This window comes from Copadichromis virginalis, linkage group LG20 (genome assembly GCF_057382275.1).
Source record: "Copadichromis virginalis isolate Kocher_CV1m ecotype Utaka linkage group LG20, C_Virginalis_male_GT1.1, whole genome shotgun sequence".
Taxonomy (NCBI): domain Eukaryota; kingdom Metazoa; phylum Chordata; class Actinopteri; order Cichliformes; family Cichlidae; genus Copadichromis; species Copadichromis virginalis.
The window spans coordinates 21,835,290-21,853,085 of record NC_140637.1 but is presented as its reverse complement, the minus strand read 5'-3'; the positions used below and the strand labels follow the sequence as shown (position 1 = coordinate 21,853,085).

Sequence of the window (17,796 nt, the reverse complement as noted above, 5' to 3'; positions counted from 1 at the left end):
ACAAGACTATGATGTATAGTTTGATGTTAGTGGCATCACAAAAAGAAGATTTGAGGCTGTGGTTGGTTAGAGAGGAAAAGCTGAGATTCTTTGGATATGTGCAGAGGAGGGATAGTGGATATGTTGGGCAGAGGATGTTGAATGTGAAGCTGGGCAGGGCAGGATGAAAAGAGGAAGACCACAGAGAGGATTCATGGATGTTGAGAAGGAGGACATTGCTACAGTTCTACTTCGTAGAAAGACAAAGCTTCGTCATAAGTTCACCGTATGTCTCGAGAGAAAGTTAAGCTCGATGGTTAAAGTTTAATTTCAGTCACAATCATTGTTTATGGTCTGATTTATGTCTATGAGCATAACATTGTGGATACATGGCCTCCACTAAGTCTTTATGTTATATAGTTGTATAGTTATGTTGATAAAATTAAAAATGTATTCCTTGACACAAATATCACATCAGAGCTCCATCATGCCCATCCATATTTCATAAAGACACAGTCTGTGTATTTCTTGTTCAGAGCCCTGTTCATATTAAAGAGTTTCATCATCAAAAGGCTGTGGCCCAAGTAGAAGAGACATACTGGTGATTTTTTTTAATTCTTTATTATTCTGGTTAAACCTCAGTGTCAATGAATTGTTTTTCATGTTTTGTTATTTATATGCATCTGCATCACAGTGGAAGAAAATTACATAAATCAAGTATAACATTTGATTTTTCTTAACTTACATCAGATCAGAACTCCATCATGCCCAGCTGGGGCTTTAAATTTCACAGCGAAACTTTAAATCAGGATTCTTCATCTTCTTCTTGTAGTCTTCATCAAACTGCTCATTCTGGGCCACAGTGAAGTGGTTCTTCCAGTCACCAACTTTCCCTGGAGAAGGAGAACATTCAGAGTATTTGATTAACCTAATGATAAATGGAGCACACACTGATATAGATATAGAGGAAAAAAAATGTTGCCCAGCAGGAAGTTGTACCTTTTCTCATGAAAGGAGACACCTTGTGGTTCATCACTGGAACTGAAGTTGGTCATCTTGTTTTGTTTCATGCTGTCAAACGTCATACTGGCTCTGACTCTTTCCTTCTCTTCAGGTGATGGAGACAAACCAAGGAAGGAACACAGTCGGTCTATTTCTTGCTCAGAGTCCTGTTCACATTAAAATTAGATATGATTTTTTTCTACCCTTTTGTGTTTCCTAAATTTCAGAACCTTTAGATTAGCATGCAATAAATTAATTTACTTTATCTGTGGTTTAGTAATGTTGATAATAGATAAATACTCACTTGTAGCACATTCATAAATGTTTAAACTTTTGGTAATAAGTCTACAAGGTTTACAACAAATCATTGATCCAATACAGTCCACACAGACGGTTAGCATCTCAGGCTAAAAACTGATATGTTGCCAGGAACACAAGAGGAAAAATCTTGCTGGCTGACTGGCCAGGTCCCACATTTTAGTGTGCATATGTGTATGCTGAGTGGGGATTTCCCCTTCACATAGCAGAGATGTTTGCTGGATGAGGATTTGGTGGAAAATAGTGTGTTCTCTATTTGTTACTTATGCATCAAAAAGGATTCAATTAACAAAATATACTGGACATGGTTTAGAGAAATTTTTGCAATCAGTGAATTTCAGAGATACCAAACATTATAAAGTCTTCACGAGTCATAGCTTTTTTTCTTTGTACACCCATCTGCAGCTCTGGCTGGCTTTTCTTGCACTGTGGAATTAAAATGCACACCACCCAGTGCTCGAAGAACGAATAAAATACAGCCTGGTTTGAGAAATATTACCACGTATCATCAGAAAAATGTAGTAATTGGATTAGAATATTGATGCATGTCATTTTTAGACAGTATTTCTGAGTTGAACTGAGAGTTTGGTTTGGCATCTTCTAAAAGGCGCGTGATGATTAAACAAAGTGTTAGAGCTCAGTTGGAAATGGTACACATGTTAGCCCAGCTCACCTCAATCAAATCTTCATAGAACATGTAGTGGAGATTTGAATAACTTTGCTTCTTCTCCCACCAGTCGTTCACATGGTCATACCAGGATCCAAAAACCCCTGAAGCCACAGAACAATACACAAAGGAATGTTTATACAGGAAATGAAATAGTGTGGTCTCTTTGCTGTAAAACTACACTGAACTCACTCTTTCCCTCCATGAAACCCTGCAGATAGCTGCTCCAGTCTCCTGGTTCTGGCTGGATAAGGTTCATGCGGTCAAAGTGGAAATAGGACACTGCATTGTCCTTTGCATTGCGGGCCACATAGACCACCTACAGAAAGAGATAAAACTAATTTATGGTCTGGGAGTTTCATAAATCACATATCTGTGTGGCTATGGGTGTATGTGCAAGACCTTGCAGCGCTGCTCCCAGAAGGACTTTGGTACAAACTGGACTGGTAGATGAGTTTTAATGAGACGAGGAGTGGTGGGAAGCTTGTCTGCCAGGTCTGCACCTGAATTATCAGGAGGATTAGATACCACAGGTTAATATACTAAACATTGTAATTGTCTGATGTATTTTAAAGTGACAGTGGACACGTGATTCAACCTGAAGGTAGAGGAGGTGCGCAGATCTCCAGGAAGGGAACTCTGTCATGAACAGGGATGGATGTCTGACGGTCTGGACTCATGTTCCCAAAATACAGAAGATCTAGGATGTAAGAGACCCACGTGGTTCCTGAGGTTGAAATGGACAAAATGTTTTATGTTTAGCTGTAAACATACAGTGGCTTCCAAAAGTATTCGGCCCCCTTGAACTTTTCCACATTTTGTCACATTACAGCCACAAACATGAATCAATTTTATTGGAATTCCACGTGAAAGACCAACACAAAGTGGTGCACACGTGAGAAGTGGAACGAAAATCATACATGATTCCAAACATTTTTTACAAATAAATAACTGAAAAGTGGGGTGTGTGCACACACAAAAAAATACTATGATTACATAAGCTCCATACTTTTATATACAGATCAGTACCTGCTTTAGGGTAAGTTGCGATAAGAATATCATCCGGTCTTGCTTTGAAGTTCTGTACATTGTCCCAATTGTCAGTGAAGATGTTGGTCATGGAGACTCCATTGAAGTCAAACAGTTGTGGGCGAGGTGGCAGCTCCATCTGTGAGAATGATTTGCCCTTAAAATCAAAGTGTATGTCGTGTTTTCTCCAGTCCTTACTTGTGCAACAACATAAAGCTATGCTTAAAACATTTTTAACAACTGCGTAGGCTGACTTCTCCCCCCACAGATCAGAAGTGATATTTTTAACTTCCATCGGTCTAGAAAACTATGGAACGCCAGGACTGCCATAATGAATTAATTAAATACACCATTAAATAATTAATTAAATGTGGCAATAATTAATTAAAATTGGAATTAATTAATTAAATAAATAGTTATGACACATGTAATTAATTAATTATTGACACATTTAATTAATTATTTATGTATTTCACATTTTAATTAATTATTGACACATTTAATTAATTAATTATTGACACATTTAATTAATTATTTATGTATTTCACATTTTAATTAATTATTGACACATTTCATTAATTATTGACACATTTAATTAATTATTTAATGATATATTTATTTATTTCATTTTGGCAGTCCTGACGCCTGGCTCTCATCATGAAATAATTTTATCTGTCAGCCTCACCCATCAAACTCAGGGGGCGGGGTTAACGCTGATCGAGTCAAAACCATTGCTTTGGCCTGGTGGCCATTGTTTCTAGCACACAACAACCGGCATGTGGAAGCTAACAGAACTGAGCTTTGAAAAACCCTGTTTGTGTGTTACCAAATACCGTTTTAATATTTTTTTTAGCCGAGAATGTAGTGGTTTAATCTTCATGTGTCTGGTCGGTTTGTCAAGATACAGCCTCTTTGCAAAAGTGTTTCGATGATTTCGGAGATGTCTGCCCAGTCTCACGGCAAAGCGTGGGATAGACCCGCTCGCCTCGCAAGCAATCCCACCGACAAAGCGCAGGCCCCGGTACACAGCTGTAGTAACCCCCGCTGACTTCTTTTACTGAGGTTATATTTATCGACGTTTTATTTCCTGATGTTCTTATGTGTCCTACGTGTTTCAGTCGCCAATTCTGAATTATAACTAACATTAAAAACATGTTTAAGGAGGAGAGAGAGCAAATAAATCTGTTTAACATCTGATCTTTGGGTTTTTGTTCAGTAATCAGCGTGACCTGTGTATAAACACATAAAAGAGATAACGTTGGTGTTTCCGTCATGTAGTAACTGCTGGCTTTAACTGTACAAAGGTTGTTCGACACTATGAAACACATACAGACTTCATGATGTTCGGCTAATATTTTTATTGTGAATATTAATCATGCTGACCTCGCTCTGTACACCACGCAGCGAGGTCAGCATATCCACGATATCCTCAGCTCCATGAGTTAACACAAAGTTTCCCAGCTGACTATCTAACTGCCAACTATTCCAGAGACGTGAAAATATACAGCATAAAGAAAAGTGTAAGAGACTCAGCAGCAGATTAGAATAACAGTTATACATTTAATAAATCACCAAATGAATCCAAGAAACGAGCAAACCTGTTCCGACAATTTGAATTTGTATTCCCTCAGCTGCAGACTCGCAGCTGTTTAAATGTTTGAAAAGGAAGATTAGATATAAAAAACGTCAAACATAGACTCAGTCTGCCTTCACATTTGATATGAGGCCAGCACGTATAGTGGCCTCAGCAGGCTATTACTGAAATACACGTGCTATATCATAAACTATGATATAAACAGGGAGGTCCTATTAACATGTTTAGTTTTAAAGGACACCTTCCTGCCTTTAGTCTCATTCATGAGCAGTATTAGTTTTCTTCTAACATCCAGAAGTCTGCACAATGTGTTTCATAGTTTGTAACAAGCCTTTGACAGGTAAACATAACATGACCGAAAAAGCAAAAAAAAAGAAAAAAAAAGAGAGAGAGTGTTGACATAAGAAGAGAAAATTCTCTCAATTATGGAGACAGACAAATGGTTCATTTATGTTTGATGTGTGTTTATTCCTCCCTAAATATCGTCGGTGAAGTTCGCCATGCATGTCAGATTTTCCTGCGCATTTTTATACCTCTGCCAACAGAGAGAGAAAAAAAATCACATTCTAACAGACAGCTGGTGCTTAGAATACAGTTGAATAACTATTAAAAAACAGATGATATTTAGATGATAGTTCAGTCTAACACATGTGCCAGTGAACCATTAAACGTCTGTGAAACTATGCAGTTATGAAACGTAACTTTAACCTCAGCCAAACCGATTTGCTCAGTTGTAAATAAAACAGCGAAGTAAACGTGACCCGACAGACAGAACCTGAGTGAATGAAGTCCAGCGTTTAACCACTGAGAGCTAAAACTCAGCTGAGGTTTGAAAGCTGTGTGCCGGTGATTGGACATCAGCCGCTGATAAAGCTGTTCGCCTATAAAGTGCTCTGTAAGGAAACGAGCTCCAGCAGCTCTGCGCTCGGGGAAAACACTATATTTACTTATCTTGTGCAGAAAAATGCGCTGACATTGCGTTATATCGAGCACCGGCTGCCCAGTTAAACTGTGACTATCACCAGGGCCCTGTTTCAGGAAGCCGGTTTAGTGGAAAAACTGAGTAAGTATACCCTGAGTTAACGAAAACTCTGGGTTTTCGGTTTCACAAAGCGAGTTCAGCTGCAGCCTGAGTGAGTCACTATGACGACACACTCCGTGAAGCTAACCTGCCCCCTAGCAGGTTTACTACAACTAACCCTGACTGTCTCCGCCCCTTTGTCGGAAACCTGACAGTAGGAAGTGTCGGACATGGCGTGCCACTTCCTTGAAGAGCCAGTAGATCGTGAAGCCCAAATTCTCCGCAGGGCTCTCCGCCGGGAGAGAGTGATCAGAGCGCGTTTGGACATTTTATCATTTCCTGATGATTTTCTGTGCGAACGTTACCGTTTCTCAGCACAATCTATAATTTATTTGGATAACATCCTCAGGCCATATATTACGCATGTGACACATCGCGGACATGCTCTCAGTTCATTGCATATTATTTGTATTGCACTTCGGTTTCTTGCAAACGGGAGCTTTCTGTATAATATTGGTGACGCTGAGCACGTTTCCAAGGCTACCGTCTGTCGGGCAGTCAGGAATGTTACAGTTGCACTGAAACGTCTCCTGTACTCGTCTGTGGTGTTCCCCGGTCATAGACCCACAAGATTTATCAAAGAGGGATGCCACAAAATTGCAGGTATCAGGATGAACAAAACTTAATTTATGATGTGGTGATACTTGGACTACTACTTAAATTGCACATTTATTTTCAGGGTTCCCAGGCGTGATTGGCTGTACAGATGGCACTCACATTCCAATCATTGCTCCTTCAGTAAATGAAGGAGACTATGTGAACAGGAAGTCTTTCCACAGCATTAATGTACAGGTACATAGTTCCCTGTAGCATGTCAAACTAACAAATTATTTCATTATAGTAATGGATGCTAATTTGTGTTCTCTGCACTGTGAAGATCATATGTGATGCTGCCAACATTATCACAAATGTGGAAGCCAAGTGGCCAGGCTCTGTCCATGACTCACAAATATTCCGTGAATGTACACTGAGCACAAAATTTGGACATGGTGAGTTGAGAATACTTTAAAATATATAAAGACCAATTGCTTCAGGGACATTTGAACTGAAGTGTACCCTTCTGTCTTAGGAGAGTTCACTGGCTACTTGCTTGGTGATAGGGGGTATCCATGTTTACCCTATTTGCTTACCCCTTACCCTGACCCTGAACCGGGCCCACAGCAGCGATATAATCTGGCTAATTGCAGGACAAGAGCCAGAATTGAAATGACTATCGGAATGCTTAAGGCCCGGTTCCAGTGCCTGCAAAGACTCAGGGTCACCCCAGAAAGGGCATGTGACATTATTGTGGCATGTGTGATTCTTCACAACATTGCCACAATTAGAGGAGAACACTGTCCTTCTGAACCAAACATCAGCAGTGATCCAAACCATGAACATCCTGACCCTCCCACGGACATACAAGATGGAAGAGCAGTCAGAGACACCATATGTCACAATCATTTCTTTTGACCCATCACCTCAACATGTTGAAAGAAGAATAAACAGATTTTTTGTTCAACTGGCTTTATTGGTCGCCTGTATTTCCTGTACACAAAGTATTAAAAGATGTAAACCTCATAAAGTGTCTCTGTTGCTTCCTCCTCTGTAACAGCTGTCAATGTTTCTTCATTATTTTCCTGTAGTAAAGAAATAAACAACATTGCTGTTCTACTGTAAACTCATATAATCTGTGGAGTATTACTCACAACTGCATGTTGGTCTGGCTCAACAGGAGGCTGCACCAGATGCAGTACACCATCACCATCAACTGATAGAATATGAGGTTTATACAGGTCACTTATAACTTACAAGGGACCAAATGGCAATTAACAAACATACCAAGCACCTTACACTTCATTGTCATTATGCTCTCAAAGACAACCAAGGCTGAGGGAAGGCAAGATCAGTCGGAAAATAACTTCACTACAAAATAATCCATTATGGTAAAGAGTTTATCAAATGAATGTGTCGCACTGCAAAGGTGACTGTGAAGAAAGGATGTATGCACATCATGTATTATTTTGAATTTACCCCTTATGTAGGCACTTGTGTCTTGCGGGGTTATTGACTCAGAGGATGTCCCCGCAGAGATGCCTTCGGCCACAGGGCGCCCACTGTTTTGGCTGAGGGCCAACTGCTCAGCCTCTGTGAGTGGTGGTGGTGGAGGACCCCCACCTGTTTTTCGGGCCTCCGCTTTTTTTCTGTTGGCTATAACGGGCCACATTTGAGCATACAGAGTAAGCAAATATGTACTTGTAATGTGCTCAGATAATTTCAATAAGTGCTTACAGAAAGAAAATTAATGTAGCCTCTAACTGCAATTGATTTACATCGGACAAACAGACCAAGCACTATGGCTCATAATACAATTACACCTTACCTGTTTGGACTATATTTTTATATTTCATTTTTACTTGCTGCCAGGCACGTTTGGGGCCTGTTGGGTTGCACCTGCGCTCACATCACATCACAAAATAAAATGTATAAAATAACAAATAAAATAACATATGATAAAATAACGTGTTAAATGGGTGGAAATCCCTCGATCAATGTTTAAATTAACACTCACGCATTGACTCTGTCGGCTATGTTTTGCCATGCATGCTTTTGCAGCTGTGGCTGTGTTACTTTTTTCCGCGGAATTTGCATGTTATCGGCATATGCTGCCATCAGAATTTCGGCCTCAAGCGCTGTGAAATACATTGACCGCGCCTTCTTTCCCTCCGTCTCCATGGTGACTCGCTTAATCTGTGCTCCGCTTATCAGGGCTTTATGTATCCTCGTCCGCGCGCTTCACTTGGGGTTAAAGCAACTCCGCGTTGACTGAACTAATTGTTATCAGCCTTTCTGAAACCGAATATTCCGAGTTGGACAGTTCGGGGTTACTCAACCCTGAGTATCGTTTTTCACTCTGAGTTTTCCAAACCGGCTTCCTGAAACAGGGCCCTGGTAACTAGGCGTGTTTCTTGAATTAGCAGCAGGTGTTAAACAGCTGACAGATGAGGAGGAGGATGCATGCAGGTAAACTGAGGGTCTGTTGAGCTGATCGCTGGTTTCGTGAGAAAAATGTCAGCTCGTTCTTTATGTTACAGAAGCACAGAGACACAAGACCAGGCGGAAAGAGACGATCGTTCGGTGAAAATGAGAATCTGCGAATGCAACATGTGGAACACGGAGAGTGGAATATGTAAACAAACCGGTTAACGTAACCCCCTCGGTGCACTCTGCATGCTAACTGTTAGCAGAGCTAGTGAAATCTCTGAAAACATCTGAGCACTTTTGCAAACATGTTCTATGTTGACAACCTGACCAGACATACGTCGCGACATTCGCGGCTAAAACACTGTTAAAAGTGTAGCTGGTGACAGAAAAACGGGGTATTTTAAAACTACACCACCACCATTGCTGCTTGTGATTTGATCTGCATTCTGGGATAACTGGCTGCCCCAAGTCTACACAAGCAATCGATTTTCTAGGATCGACCTGTTTTGACTTACTTTGCACGGCAACCAATCAAATGTTAGAGAAGCTGCATGGGCAGCGTTAACCCCGCCCCCTGAGTTTGATGGGTGAGGCTGACAGATAAAATTATTTCATGACGAGAGCCAGGCGTCAGGACTGCCAAAATGAAATAAATAAATATATCATTAAATAATTAATTAAATGTGTCAATAATTAATTAAATGTGTCAATAATTAATTAAAATGTGAAATACATAAATAATTAATTAAATGTGTCAATAATTAATTAATTACATGTGTCAATAATTAATTAAAATGTGAAATACATAAATAATTAATTAAATGTGTCAATAATTAATTAATTACATGTGTCATAACTATTTATTTAATTAATTAATTCCAATTTTAATTAATTATTGCCACATTTAATTAATTATTTAATGGTGTATTTAATTAATTCATTATGGCAGTCCTGGCGTTCCATAGAAAACATGATGCTTTTTTGTTCCATAAGAGAGGCACTGGAAGTTAAAAAAAAAGGTCCTTGGGAACTGTCCACATTTAAAAAACTGTTTGTGGGTCTTTGATTGAAATAACAGATTATCTGCAAAAGTAAATCCTTAAATCTGTATTATTTTTAACGGCCAGCAGAGGGAGGTTTTTGGCAGAAAGTGGCACGATAGCACAGAAGTGTAAAAGAAAATCACTCTAATCCTAATATATGCCTTCATTTAACACTTTATGTTATAAAAAAAAAATAATTTAAACAGTATATGCTTCATGCTGTGGACTATTGACTGATTATCATCATGCAGTGGCAGATGTAGCTCTAGCTTGTGACCTCAGGTTTTAAACATCAGAGGTGATGAACAAAATGCTAAACTGGAATTTGCATGTTAAAGGCACCTCTGATATACATTTAATGGCTATGATTCAGTTTAAAGATCAGTTTAAGGATCAGAATCACATCCAGTTTCTCGTTTTAATAACAGATCTCATAATCTGATAAAGTGTAAATCCCAGTGTTAGAGTTTGCTAATCTAAGATTCTGGAGCTGCTGTTTCTGCTTGATCCTGCACCACTAATCAGCTCTACAGTAATTATACCTGTAAGTTCACCAACACCACCTTTGCCACTTTAACCTTTGTGACTGCAGTGTTACTGCTTTTTAGTTTTTATGTTTTTACTAGGACTGCTCCTGCCTCAGCCTTCTGTTGGTTTGCTCACGTGGTTTTGTGTTGCTTTAAACTAACTTAACATTATTTTGAAATTGTGAATATTGGGCATATTGACATGATGCAAGATGGTATAACGAGTCATCAGTAAAATTAAACTAGTAATTGCAATAAAAAAAAATCAGTAGTTAATGTAATAATAATTATTAATTAGTTGATGATTTTAGGGTTAACAGAGATTTATAAAAAATAATAAATAAATAATAAATAACAACTTGCCATACAACCAGAGGTCAAAGTACACACTGCAGCATTGGTAAAACTGAGAAACACAAGAATTACAACATTTTCCTTTCAGCTGTGTTCACCAACCACACTAAGCAAGACACATGGTGAAATTTAAAGAATAACTTAATCAATATTCAAATTAAATAAAAAAAAAAAGAGATAATAAACATTTATATTTATTTTGTTTTCTAGATAAAATAACTTGTATATAAAGTAAAAACCACAGATTTATTGTTGGGGACTAAACATCCTGAAGCTTGCTTACCTTCTTGCGTTACTCCTGCTGACTGACATAATCTTGAAATTGTGAACAAGAGGCGTGACTCGCCGGTTTAACCATTAATTTCAGCAATGACTCAGACATATAGTGAGTGAGCATGAAGTTAGAAAAGTTTGATTTTTCTGGCCATTTACGCCAAACAAAAACAAAAAAGCACCACAGTTTTAAAAGATACACATCTTTCAGTCTAGCATGTTTGTTCTAGTGAATATTACTTGATGTACTACACACTCACCAAGCTGAGTATTTCTGTACTGCGGTTGGGTCTGGATCTTCCAGAAGAAAGAAATCTGTTTGTTGCACAACGTTCACTTAAACACACTGCACAACTTCCTTAGATGTGTGTCTGTGAGTATTGCTGTTCAAACATGAACACAATAGTATACAGTGAGATCAGACCAAAGAAAAAAGCAACAAAACCTGTATGAGTGCACAGGTCTTATGAAAGGCAACACAGTCTGGTTCATTGTTTGGAAGGTGGAGTAGTCGGTCATTTTGTTTTGATTTATATTGTCTAAGGTCACACCGGCTCTGGCTGTTTTCTTTTTCTTCAGCTTATGGAGACAAATCAAGGAAGGAACACAGTCCGCCTATTCTTTCGCCACAGTCCCGTTCACATTGAAAAGTTTCAGCATCAGCCTTGTTTTGAAGAAGTGCAAGAGAGGTTTTCATTATATTTTAAAAGGCTGTATGTAATTATTCTGAACATCCCAACATAACAATAAGAAGATGAGAAGACTGAGAATGCTAGCTCTCTTGGTCTACGTGGCCCGCAATGCAAAGCACTCTTTTCTACTTCTTTTGCTTGATTCATACCAGGTCTGTGTGTTGTGTCTATATTTACAACTCTATTTACCATATACCTTTTTATTCTTTATTTGTTACTGAATGGTTAGTGCAAAAACAGCAAAACGAATGTCAGTTAAATTGTGGTTAATTCTGATGATCCATACATATATTTTTATTTATTTGTTGGGACATGCACACATCTGTTCAATGCTCCATCATGCCTAGCTGGGCTTTTTAATGCCAGACCCAGTAGTATAAATTCAGATAAACCAGATTAAATCTGTTAATTCAATGCTATCAGCAAAAATCGCAAACAGTTTTGGTTATTTTGTTGCACAAAACAGTAAACACACTACTGAACAGCATGCTATCCAAGGATAATAACAATAACAGACATAATAACAATAACAGACATTTTTGCATCTCTTTGAATACAATCAAAATGGGAGCATATCAAATAAAAAAATCAAATTAATTTCAGTTAATACGTTATTTGGCACCATGGTTGTGTGTTGGTTAGCACTGTTGCCTCACCCTATGATAGCTGAGATGGGCTCGAGTCGCCACACAACCTTGAACTGGATAAGCATTATAATATAGGAATACTAATACTACAATAGGGATACTAATTAATCTGTCTCAACACTTGATTTATCCTCAACTAGTTAACTTCAGAGCTCCATCACGCTCAGCCAGGGCTCTAAATTTCACAGCGAAACTTTAGATCAGGATTCTTCATCTTCTTCTTGTAGTCTTCATCAAACTGCTCATTCTGAGCCACAGTGAAGTGGTTCTTCCAGTCACCAACTTTCCCTGGAGAAAGAGAACATTCAGAGTGTTTGATCAATCCCACAGTCATACTTGTCCTGTACGCTCATGCTCCACGACACACCCACCTAACACTCCTTCAACATTAAGTGTTCGTGTGTGTCATGTGTCATTAGTGGGTGAAAGTGAGTGAGTAAATGGTCTGTGTGTGTGTGTGTGTGTGTGTGTGTGTGTGTGTGTGTGTGTGTGTGTGTGTGTGTGTGTGTGTGTGTGTGTGTGTGTGGCTGGGGCTGGGGCTGGCACCACAGTTCATTTAGATCACAATTCTGATCACAAAAGCTGCCAGACGGGACAGGGTGTAAGAAAAAGTGTATTTGATCAGCACTACTGGACTGCGCAAATACTGAGAAACAAATGTTGCCCAGCAGGCAGTTGTACCTTTTCTCATGAAAGGAGACACCTCTTGGTTCATCACAGGAACTGTGGAATAGTTGGTCATCTTGTTTTGTTTCATGCTGTCAAACGTCACACTGGCTCTGACTCTTTCCTTCTCTTCAACTGAAGGAGACAAACCAAGGAAGGAACACAGTCGGTCTATTTCTTTTTCATAGTCCTGTTAACATCAATATTGAAAATATGAATAAGTTTAGAAGGGACAGTTCACTCCAACATGGAATGTATGTTTTTTTTTCTTCTGCTCTCTAGTGCTATTTATTCATAGCACTAGGGAAAACATAAATTGACATGTGAAAACACATTTTAGTTGTCTGTGTCTTTGTTCATTCTCTGTGACTTTTCAATTTAAAGACGTCAGACTTTGACCATTCTTTGTATTTTATTTATTATTATTAAACCTCGGATCTGAGGTTTTCTTTTTTTGCAGTTTATGCATCAGAAACAATTCAGCGAACTACAGTTTTCAGACATAACCCAATCTTTGCCAGATCAAATATGCAGATTTTCAAAATTAAGATTTCCATACCAAACAGGTCAGGGGCTGGGTTAACAATAAACGCCTATCGATTGGTTAGGCGGGCGGTTAAGGATAGAGACAGAAATGTATTAACAAGTGAGGAGAATATGCAGAGTTAATGAATGAGGAGAAGAGAGGAAGGAGATTGGATTGAGGACTTATAGTGAATCAGGACATGCAGAAGAAGTAGTGCATCTATGAAGTGGATGAAGAGTGGAAAGGCAGGTGGTCCAGATGACATACCTGTGGAGGTATGGAGATGTCTACAAGAGAGAGGAGTGGACTTTTTAATCAAATTGTTTAACATCCTGGAGAATGAGAGTTGCCTGAGAAATGGAGAAGATGTGTTTTCAAGAACAAAGGGATGTACAGAGCTGTGGTAACTACAGAGGGATAAAGTTAATGATCCATAGCATGAACATATGGGAAAGAGTGACTGAAGCTAGATTAAGAAGAGAGGTGGCGATCAACGAGCAGCAGTGAGAGCAGCAGACAGAGCACTACAGATGTAATGTTTGCTTGGAGAGTGTAGAGAAGGTCAAAAGTAGTTGCTCTGTATCTTTGTGGATGTGGAGAGGGCATATGTGGGAGACAAGAGAGGAACTGTGGTACTCTATGAGGAATTCAGGGGAGTAGTTTGTGAGGGTGGTGCACAACATTTATGAGGACAGTAAGTCGGTCAGTAGGTGTGAGAAATAGGTTCAAGATGCAAATTATTTCAGGGACTGACTTTGTGCCACTTTTTGTTTGCAATGGATGACACAGTGGATCATCTCCCCTATCCCTAGCATCCTCCTCTATCATACACATATGTCCTCTTTTACTAAATCCATGAATACTCTTTCTGGTTTTCACATTTTCCTCCTGCCTTGCAGCCTCATATTTAACATCCTTTGTTATATGATAATTTTAAATATTAAGATCTCTGTCAAAAATGGCACACATGTTAGCCAAACTTACTGTACCTCAATCAAATCTTCATAGAACATGTAGTGAAAATTTGAATGAGTTTGTTTCTTCTCCCACCAGCCGTTCACATGGTCATACCACGATCCAAAAACCTCTGCAGACACAGAACAACACACAAAGGAATGTTTATACAGGAAATGTGATAATATGTTTTGTCCTTAACACTAAAAATAAATTAAACTCACTCTTTCCCTCCATGAAGTCCTGCAGGAAGGTGCTCCAGTCTCCTGGTTCTGGCATGCCACTGTTCATGCGTTCAAAGTGAAAATAGGACACTGCATTGTCTTTTGCATTGCGGGCCACATAGACCACCTACAAAAAGAGGAAACGCTGAATTATACTCTGTGGGTTTCATAAATCCCATGTCTCTATGACTACAGGTATGTGTGCTTTTACCCTGCAGCGCTGCTCCCAGAAGGACTTTGGTACAAACTGGACTGGAAGATGAGTTTTAATGAGACGAGGAGTGGTGGGAAGTTTGTCTGCCAAATCGGTACCTGAGTAAGGTAGAGATAAGAAGGAACCGTTTGCAACAGAACATGCAAAGATAGATTTCTTTATAGACCACAGATCAACAACATGAATTGCCCAAACATTGTGTTTTTGAGGTGCTATGACTAACTTAACAGATTTACACACCAATAAAACTGCCAGAACCATCACAAAGCTATTGAACAAGGCTGTATTTGTAGTTGTAACTATTTGTAACCTGATTCAGAATGTTTTTTGAATTTCCTTTTGACTGAACAGTTCTAATGACAAATAAGTACCAAAGTGAAATTAGGACATTGAGCTTTTGGATCTGGTCTAATACAAATATGGCTAATTGAAGGTGGTCACAAGATTCAACCTGAAGGTAGAAAAGGTACGTAGAGCTCCAGAAAGGGCACTCTGTCATGAAGAGGGATGGATGTCTGACGAGCTGGACCCATGTGCCCAAAATAAAGAAGATCTATGATGTAAGAGACCCATGTGGTTCCTGGGTGCGAAACAGATAAATGCATATTGTTTGGTGTGATATCAGCACATGATGATATAAGCCCCATAATCCAAATGAACACAGTCAGATAGCATCCTTATAGTGTCTTTCAGCCAATGCACACTGTAAAGTCGGAAACCTATTAACTTGCACGTTAACATTAAAATGGGAAAATGTTATTTAAAAAGCACTAACAATTTTATAGCCTAAGTAAGTAACTAACTAACTAACAAACCTGCTTTAGGGTACGTAGCGATAACAATATCATCTGGTCTTGCTTTGAAGTTCTGTACGTTGTCCCAGTTGTCAGTGAAAGCGTTGGTCATGGAGACTCCATGGAAGTCAAACAGTTCTGGCCGATGTAGCCCCTCCATCTGTGAGAATTACTTGTTTTTAAAATGAAGTTGTCTTTCATGTTTTCCCCATCCTTCTGTTACTTGCACGGTAACTTATGTTTTGCAACCTCTGGTTTTTAAAACCAGAGTTGATGACTATGCTGAAACTAGAAGTTTCATCGGGACTCTTTCGGTCACACACTGTTGCAGCTCATCTGTGATTTAAAGTCATGGAAGAATCCAGGTGCTTGATTTGGTTTCTTCTTTTAATAAGAGATCTGATGAAGGTCTGCATTAATCTATTAATTCAACATTCTGGAGTTGCTGTCTCTGCTGTTTGTTTGGTTGTTGTTTCCAGGTTTAGTGAAGACGATTTGTTCCTGCACCACTAATAAGTCCTACTGAAATTATACCTCTAACTTACCATCATCACCTTTGCCAGTTTAACCTTTGCAACTGTAGTGTTTTCTTTTTTATGAGAGCATTTATGTTTTTAGTATTCACTTTCTGATTGCAGTTTGGACCTTGTCTGTCTGGATTCTGCCTGAGCTTTGTGTTGCTCACCTTGTTTTTTTGTTTGTTGTACTAGCTTAATAAAACTCTGAATAATATTAACATTGCTCTGTGAATATCGGTCATGTTAGTCACAAAGAGGTTCATTCAAGTAAGTGCAAAAACAGTCAGCTGACAGTACATGATAAAAAACAAGATGCAGTCCAGCATTGGTAGAATCAGGAAACACCAGAATTACAACATTTGCCCTCCAGCTGAGTTCTCTAACCACAATGAATAAGACACATTTATTTCATTCGTTACATTTTAGTGTTTAAGTATTTAAAACAAGGACATTTTAATGCAAACAAAATATTTTTGTAAAGTAAAGGCAGAGATTTAATGTTGGTAACACATGATTACAAAGCTTGCTTACCATCTAGGATCACTCCTACCAACTAACGTAATCCTGAAATTGTGAAGAGGGCACGTGACTCGACGGTTTAATCATTAATTTCAGCAATGACTCAGACCTAAAGTGAAGGAGTTCAGTATTTGCTCAGTATATTTGGACCAAACTTTAGAAGGATAAGGTTAGAAGTTAGAAAAATAACATTTTTATTACTGTTCATTAACATGTCAAATGAAAAAGCAAAAATGCAGCACATTTAAAACATATACATCAGACAGCATGGCATGTGTATTCTGTTGAATATTGTTCAAAGTCACGTGTAAGCATTTTTTGTCTTCCAAACAAAAGACCATTGTTATTCACTGGAACACACCGCACCATTTTCTGAAATGTGTGCATTTATACTGATCCAGTGCTATGAAGTCAGATAAGCTAGGTTCATTCAACTCGACCAAAATAAATAAATCAATAATGAACAGGGTGCAGGCTGGATTGATTGTTTTGCTGTACAAAAGAGTAAACACAGCAATAACCTGCACATCGATGACAGAAGAATAAAAACACAAGTCTTTTAACAGAATTAAAACGGCTGTGTTTAATAAAAATGAAATCCAACATACAACAGCAGCCTACTATCTCTACACAGCTGAGAGCTGCTTGCCATAACTGTGTGAATGTAAAAAGTTTTCTGCTTCTCTTTCTTGATTTATACCAGACCTATGATTCTATATAGGCAACATTCCCACATTACACTTTATGTGTGGCCAAATTATTAAGTACTGGAACATATTCATTTGAGAAATAAACAAAGTTTAGTTTATTCAGGTAGTGTAGTTTTTAAGTTGAGGATAAATGTTTTTTAAGCTGGGAAATTACACAGAATGAACTCTGGTTCCTGTGTGGATTCGCTCCTGGTACTCCAGCTTCTTCCCACCGTCATGCCCAGCTGGGTCTCTTAATTTCAAACCCAGTAGCATAAAGTCAGACAAACTAACCATTAACAATCAGTTAGTTAAATATGTTCAGTAAAAATGACACATGTTCCTTCATCCTCCTTTTTCTTAACCTCCTAAGACCCAAACTCTTTCATGGCATGCATTTTTAATTTCTCTTTGCTATTTGGGCTGATTGGGACCTGATGAATGTAAAAACAAAGGATTAGCTGATTTTTTTTTTTTTTACCTGATTTTTGTTTTTGAGAAAAATGGGATCCTCATAAGAGG

At 38.6% G+C, this 17,796-nt stretch overlaps 1 protein-coding gene, 1 long non-coding RNA gene and 1 pseudogene across 3 annotated transcripts; 1 reads left to right on the top strand and 2 right to left on the bottom strand.

The window, feature by feature from the left end:
• Positions 1-590: 590 nt before the first annotated feature.
• On the bottom strand, positions 591-11,197 carry LOC146684776 (cytosolic sulfotransferase 3-like; annotated as a pseudogene). Its single transcript, XR_014917096.1, has 8 exons — positions 11,092-11,197; positions 2,996-3,134; positions 2,565-2,693; positions 2,369-2,469; positions 2,159-2,285; positions 1,973-2,070; positions 979-1,148; positions 591-872 (listed from the first exon to the last, which is right to left on the bottom strand). The product of XR_014917096.1 is annotated as a cytosolic sulfotransferase 3-like (transcript).
• LOC146684777 (uncharacterized) lies at positions 5,973-6,861 on the top strand. The gene is made up of 3 exons (XR_014917204.1): positions 5,973-6,462; positions 6,548-6,659; positions 6,740-6,861. It is a non-coding gene; the product is annotated as an uncharacterized LOC146684777 (long non-coding RNA).
• Positions 11,198-11,746: 549 nt separating the features above from the next.
• On the bottom strand, positions 11,747-16,651 carry LOC146684775 (cytosolic sulfotransferase 3-like). Its single transcript, XM_085443328.1, has 8 exons — positions 16,598-16,651; positions 15,570-15,708; positions 15,206-15,334; positions 14,752-14,852; positions 14,541-14,667; positions 14,352-14,449; positions 12,852-13,026; positions 11,747-12,458 (listed from the first exon to the last, which is right to left on the bottom strand). The coding sequence occupies exons 1-8, from the start codon at positions 16,598-16,600 to the stop codon at positions 12,346-12,348; spliced, it is 885 nt and encodes a 294-aa protein (XP_085299454.1). The 5' UTR covers positions 16,601-16,651; the 3' UTR covers positions 11,747-12,345.
• Between the last annotated feature and the right edge of the window lie 1,145 nt (positions 16,652-17,796).

What these genes read in the sequence shown, in the direction of transcription:
- LOC146684775 (XM_085443328.1), bottom strand. An exon ending in GGACTTCATGGAGGGAAAGA is followed by an intron (nt 14,450 to 14,540) that starts GTGAGTTTAATT and finishes CTGTGTCTGCAG; the next exon opens with AGGTTTTTGGATCGTGGTAT. An exon ending in GTCTCCTTTCATGAGAAAAG is followed by an intron (nt 12,459 to 12,851) that starts GTACAACTGCCT and finishes CTCTTTCTCCAG; the next exon opens with GGAAAGTTGGTGACTGGAAG.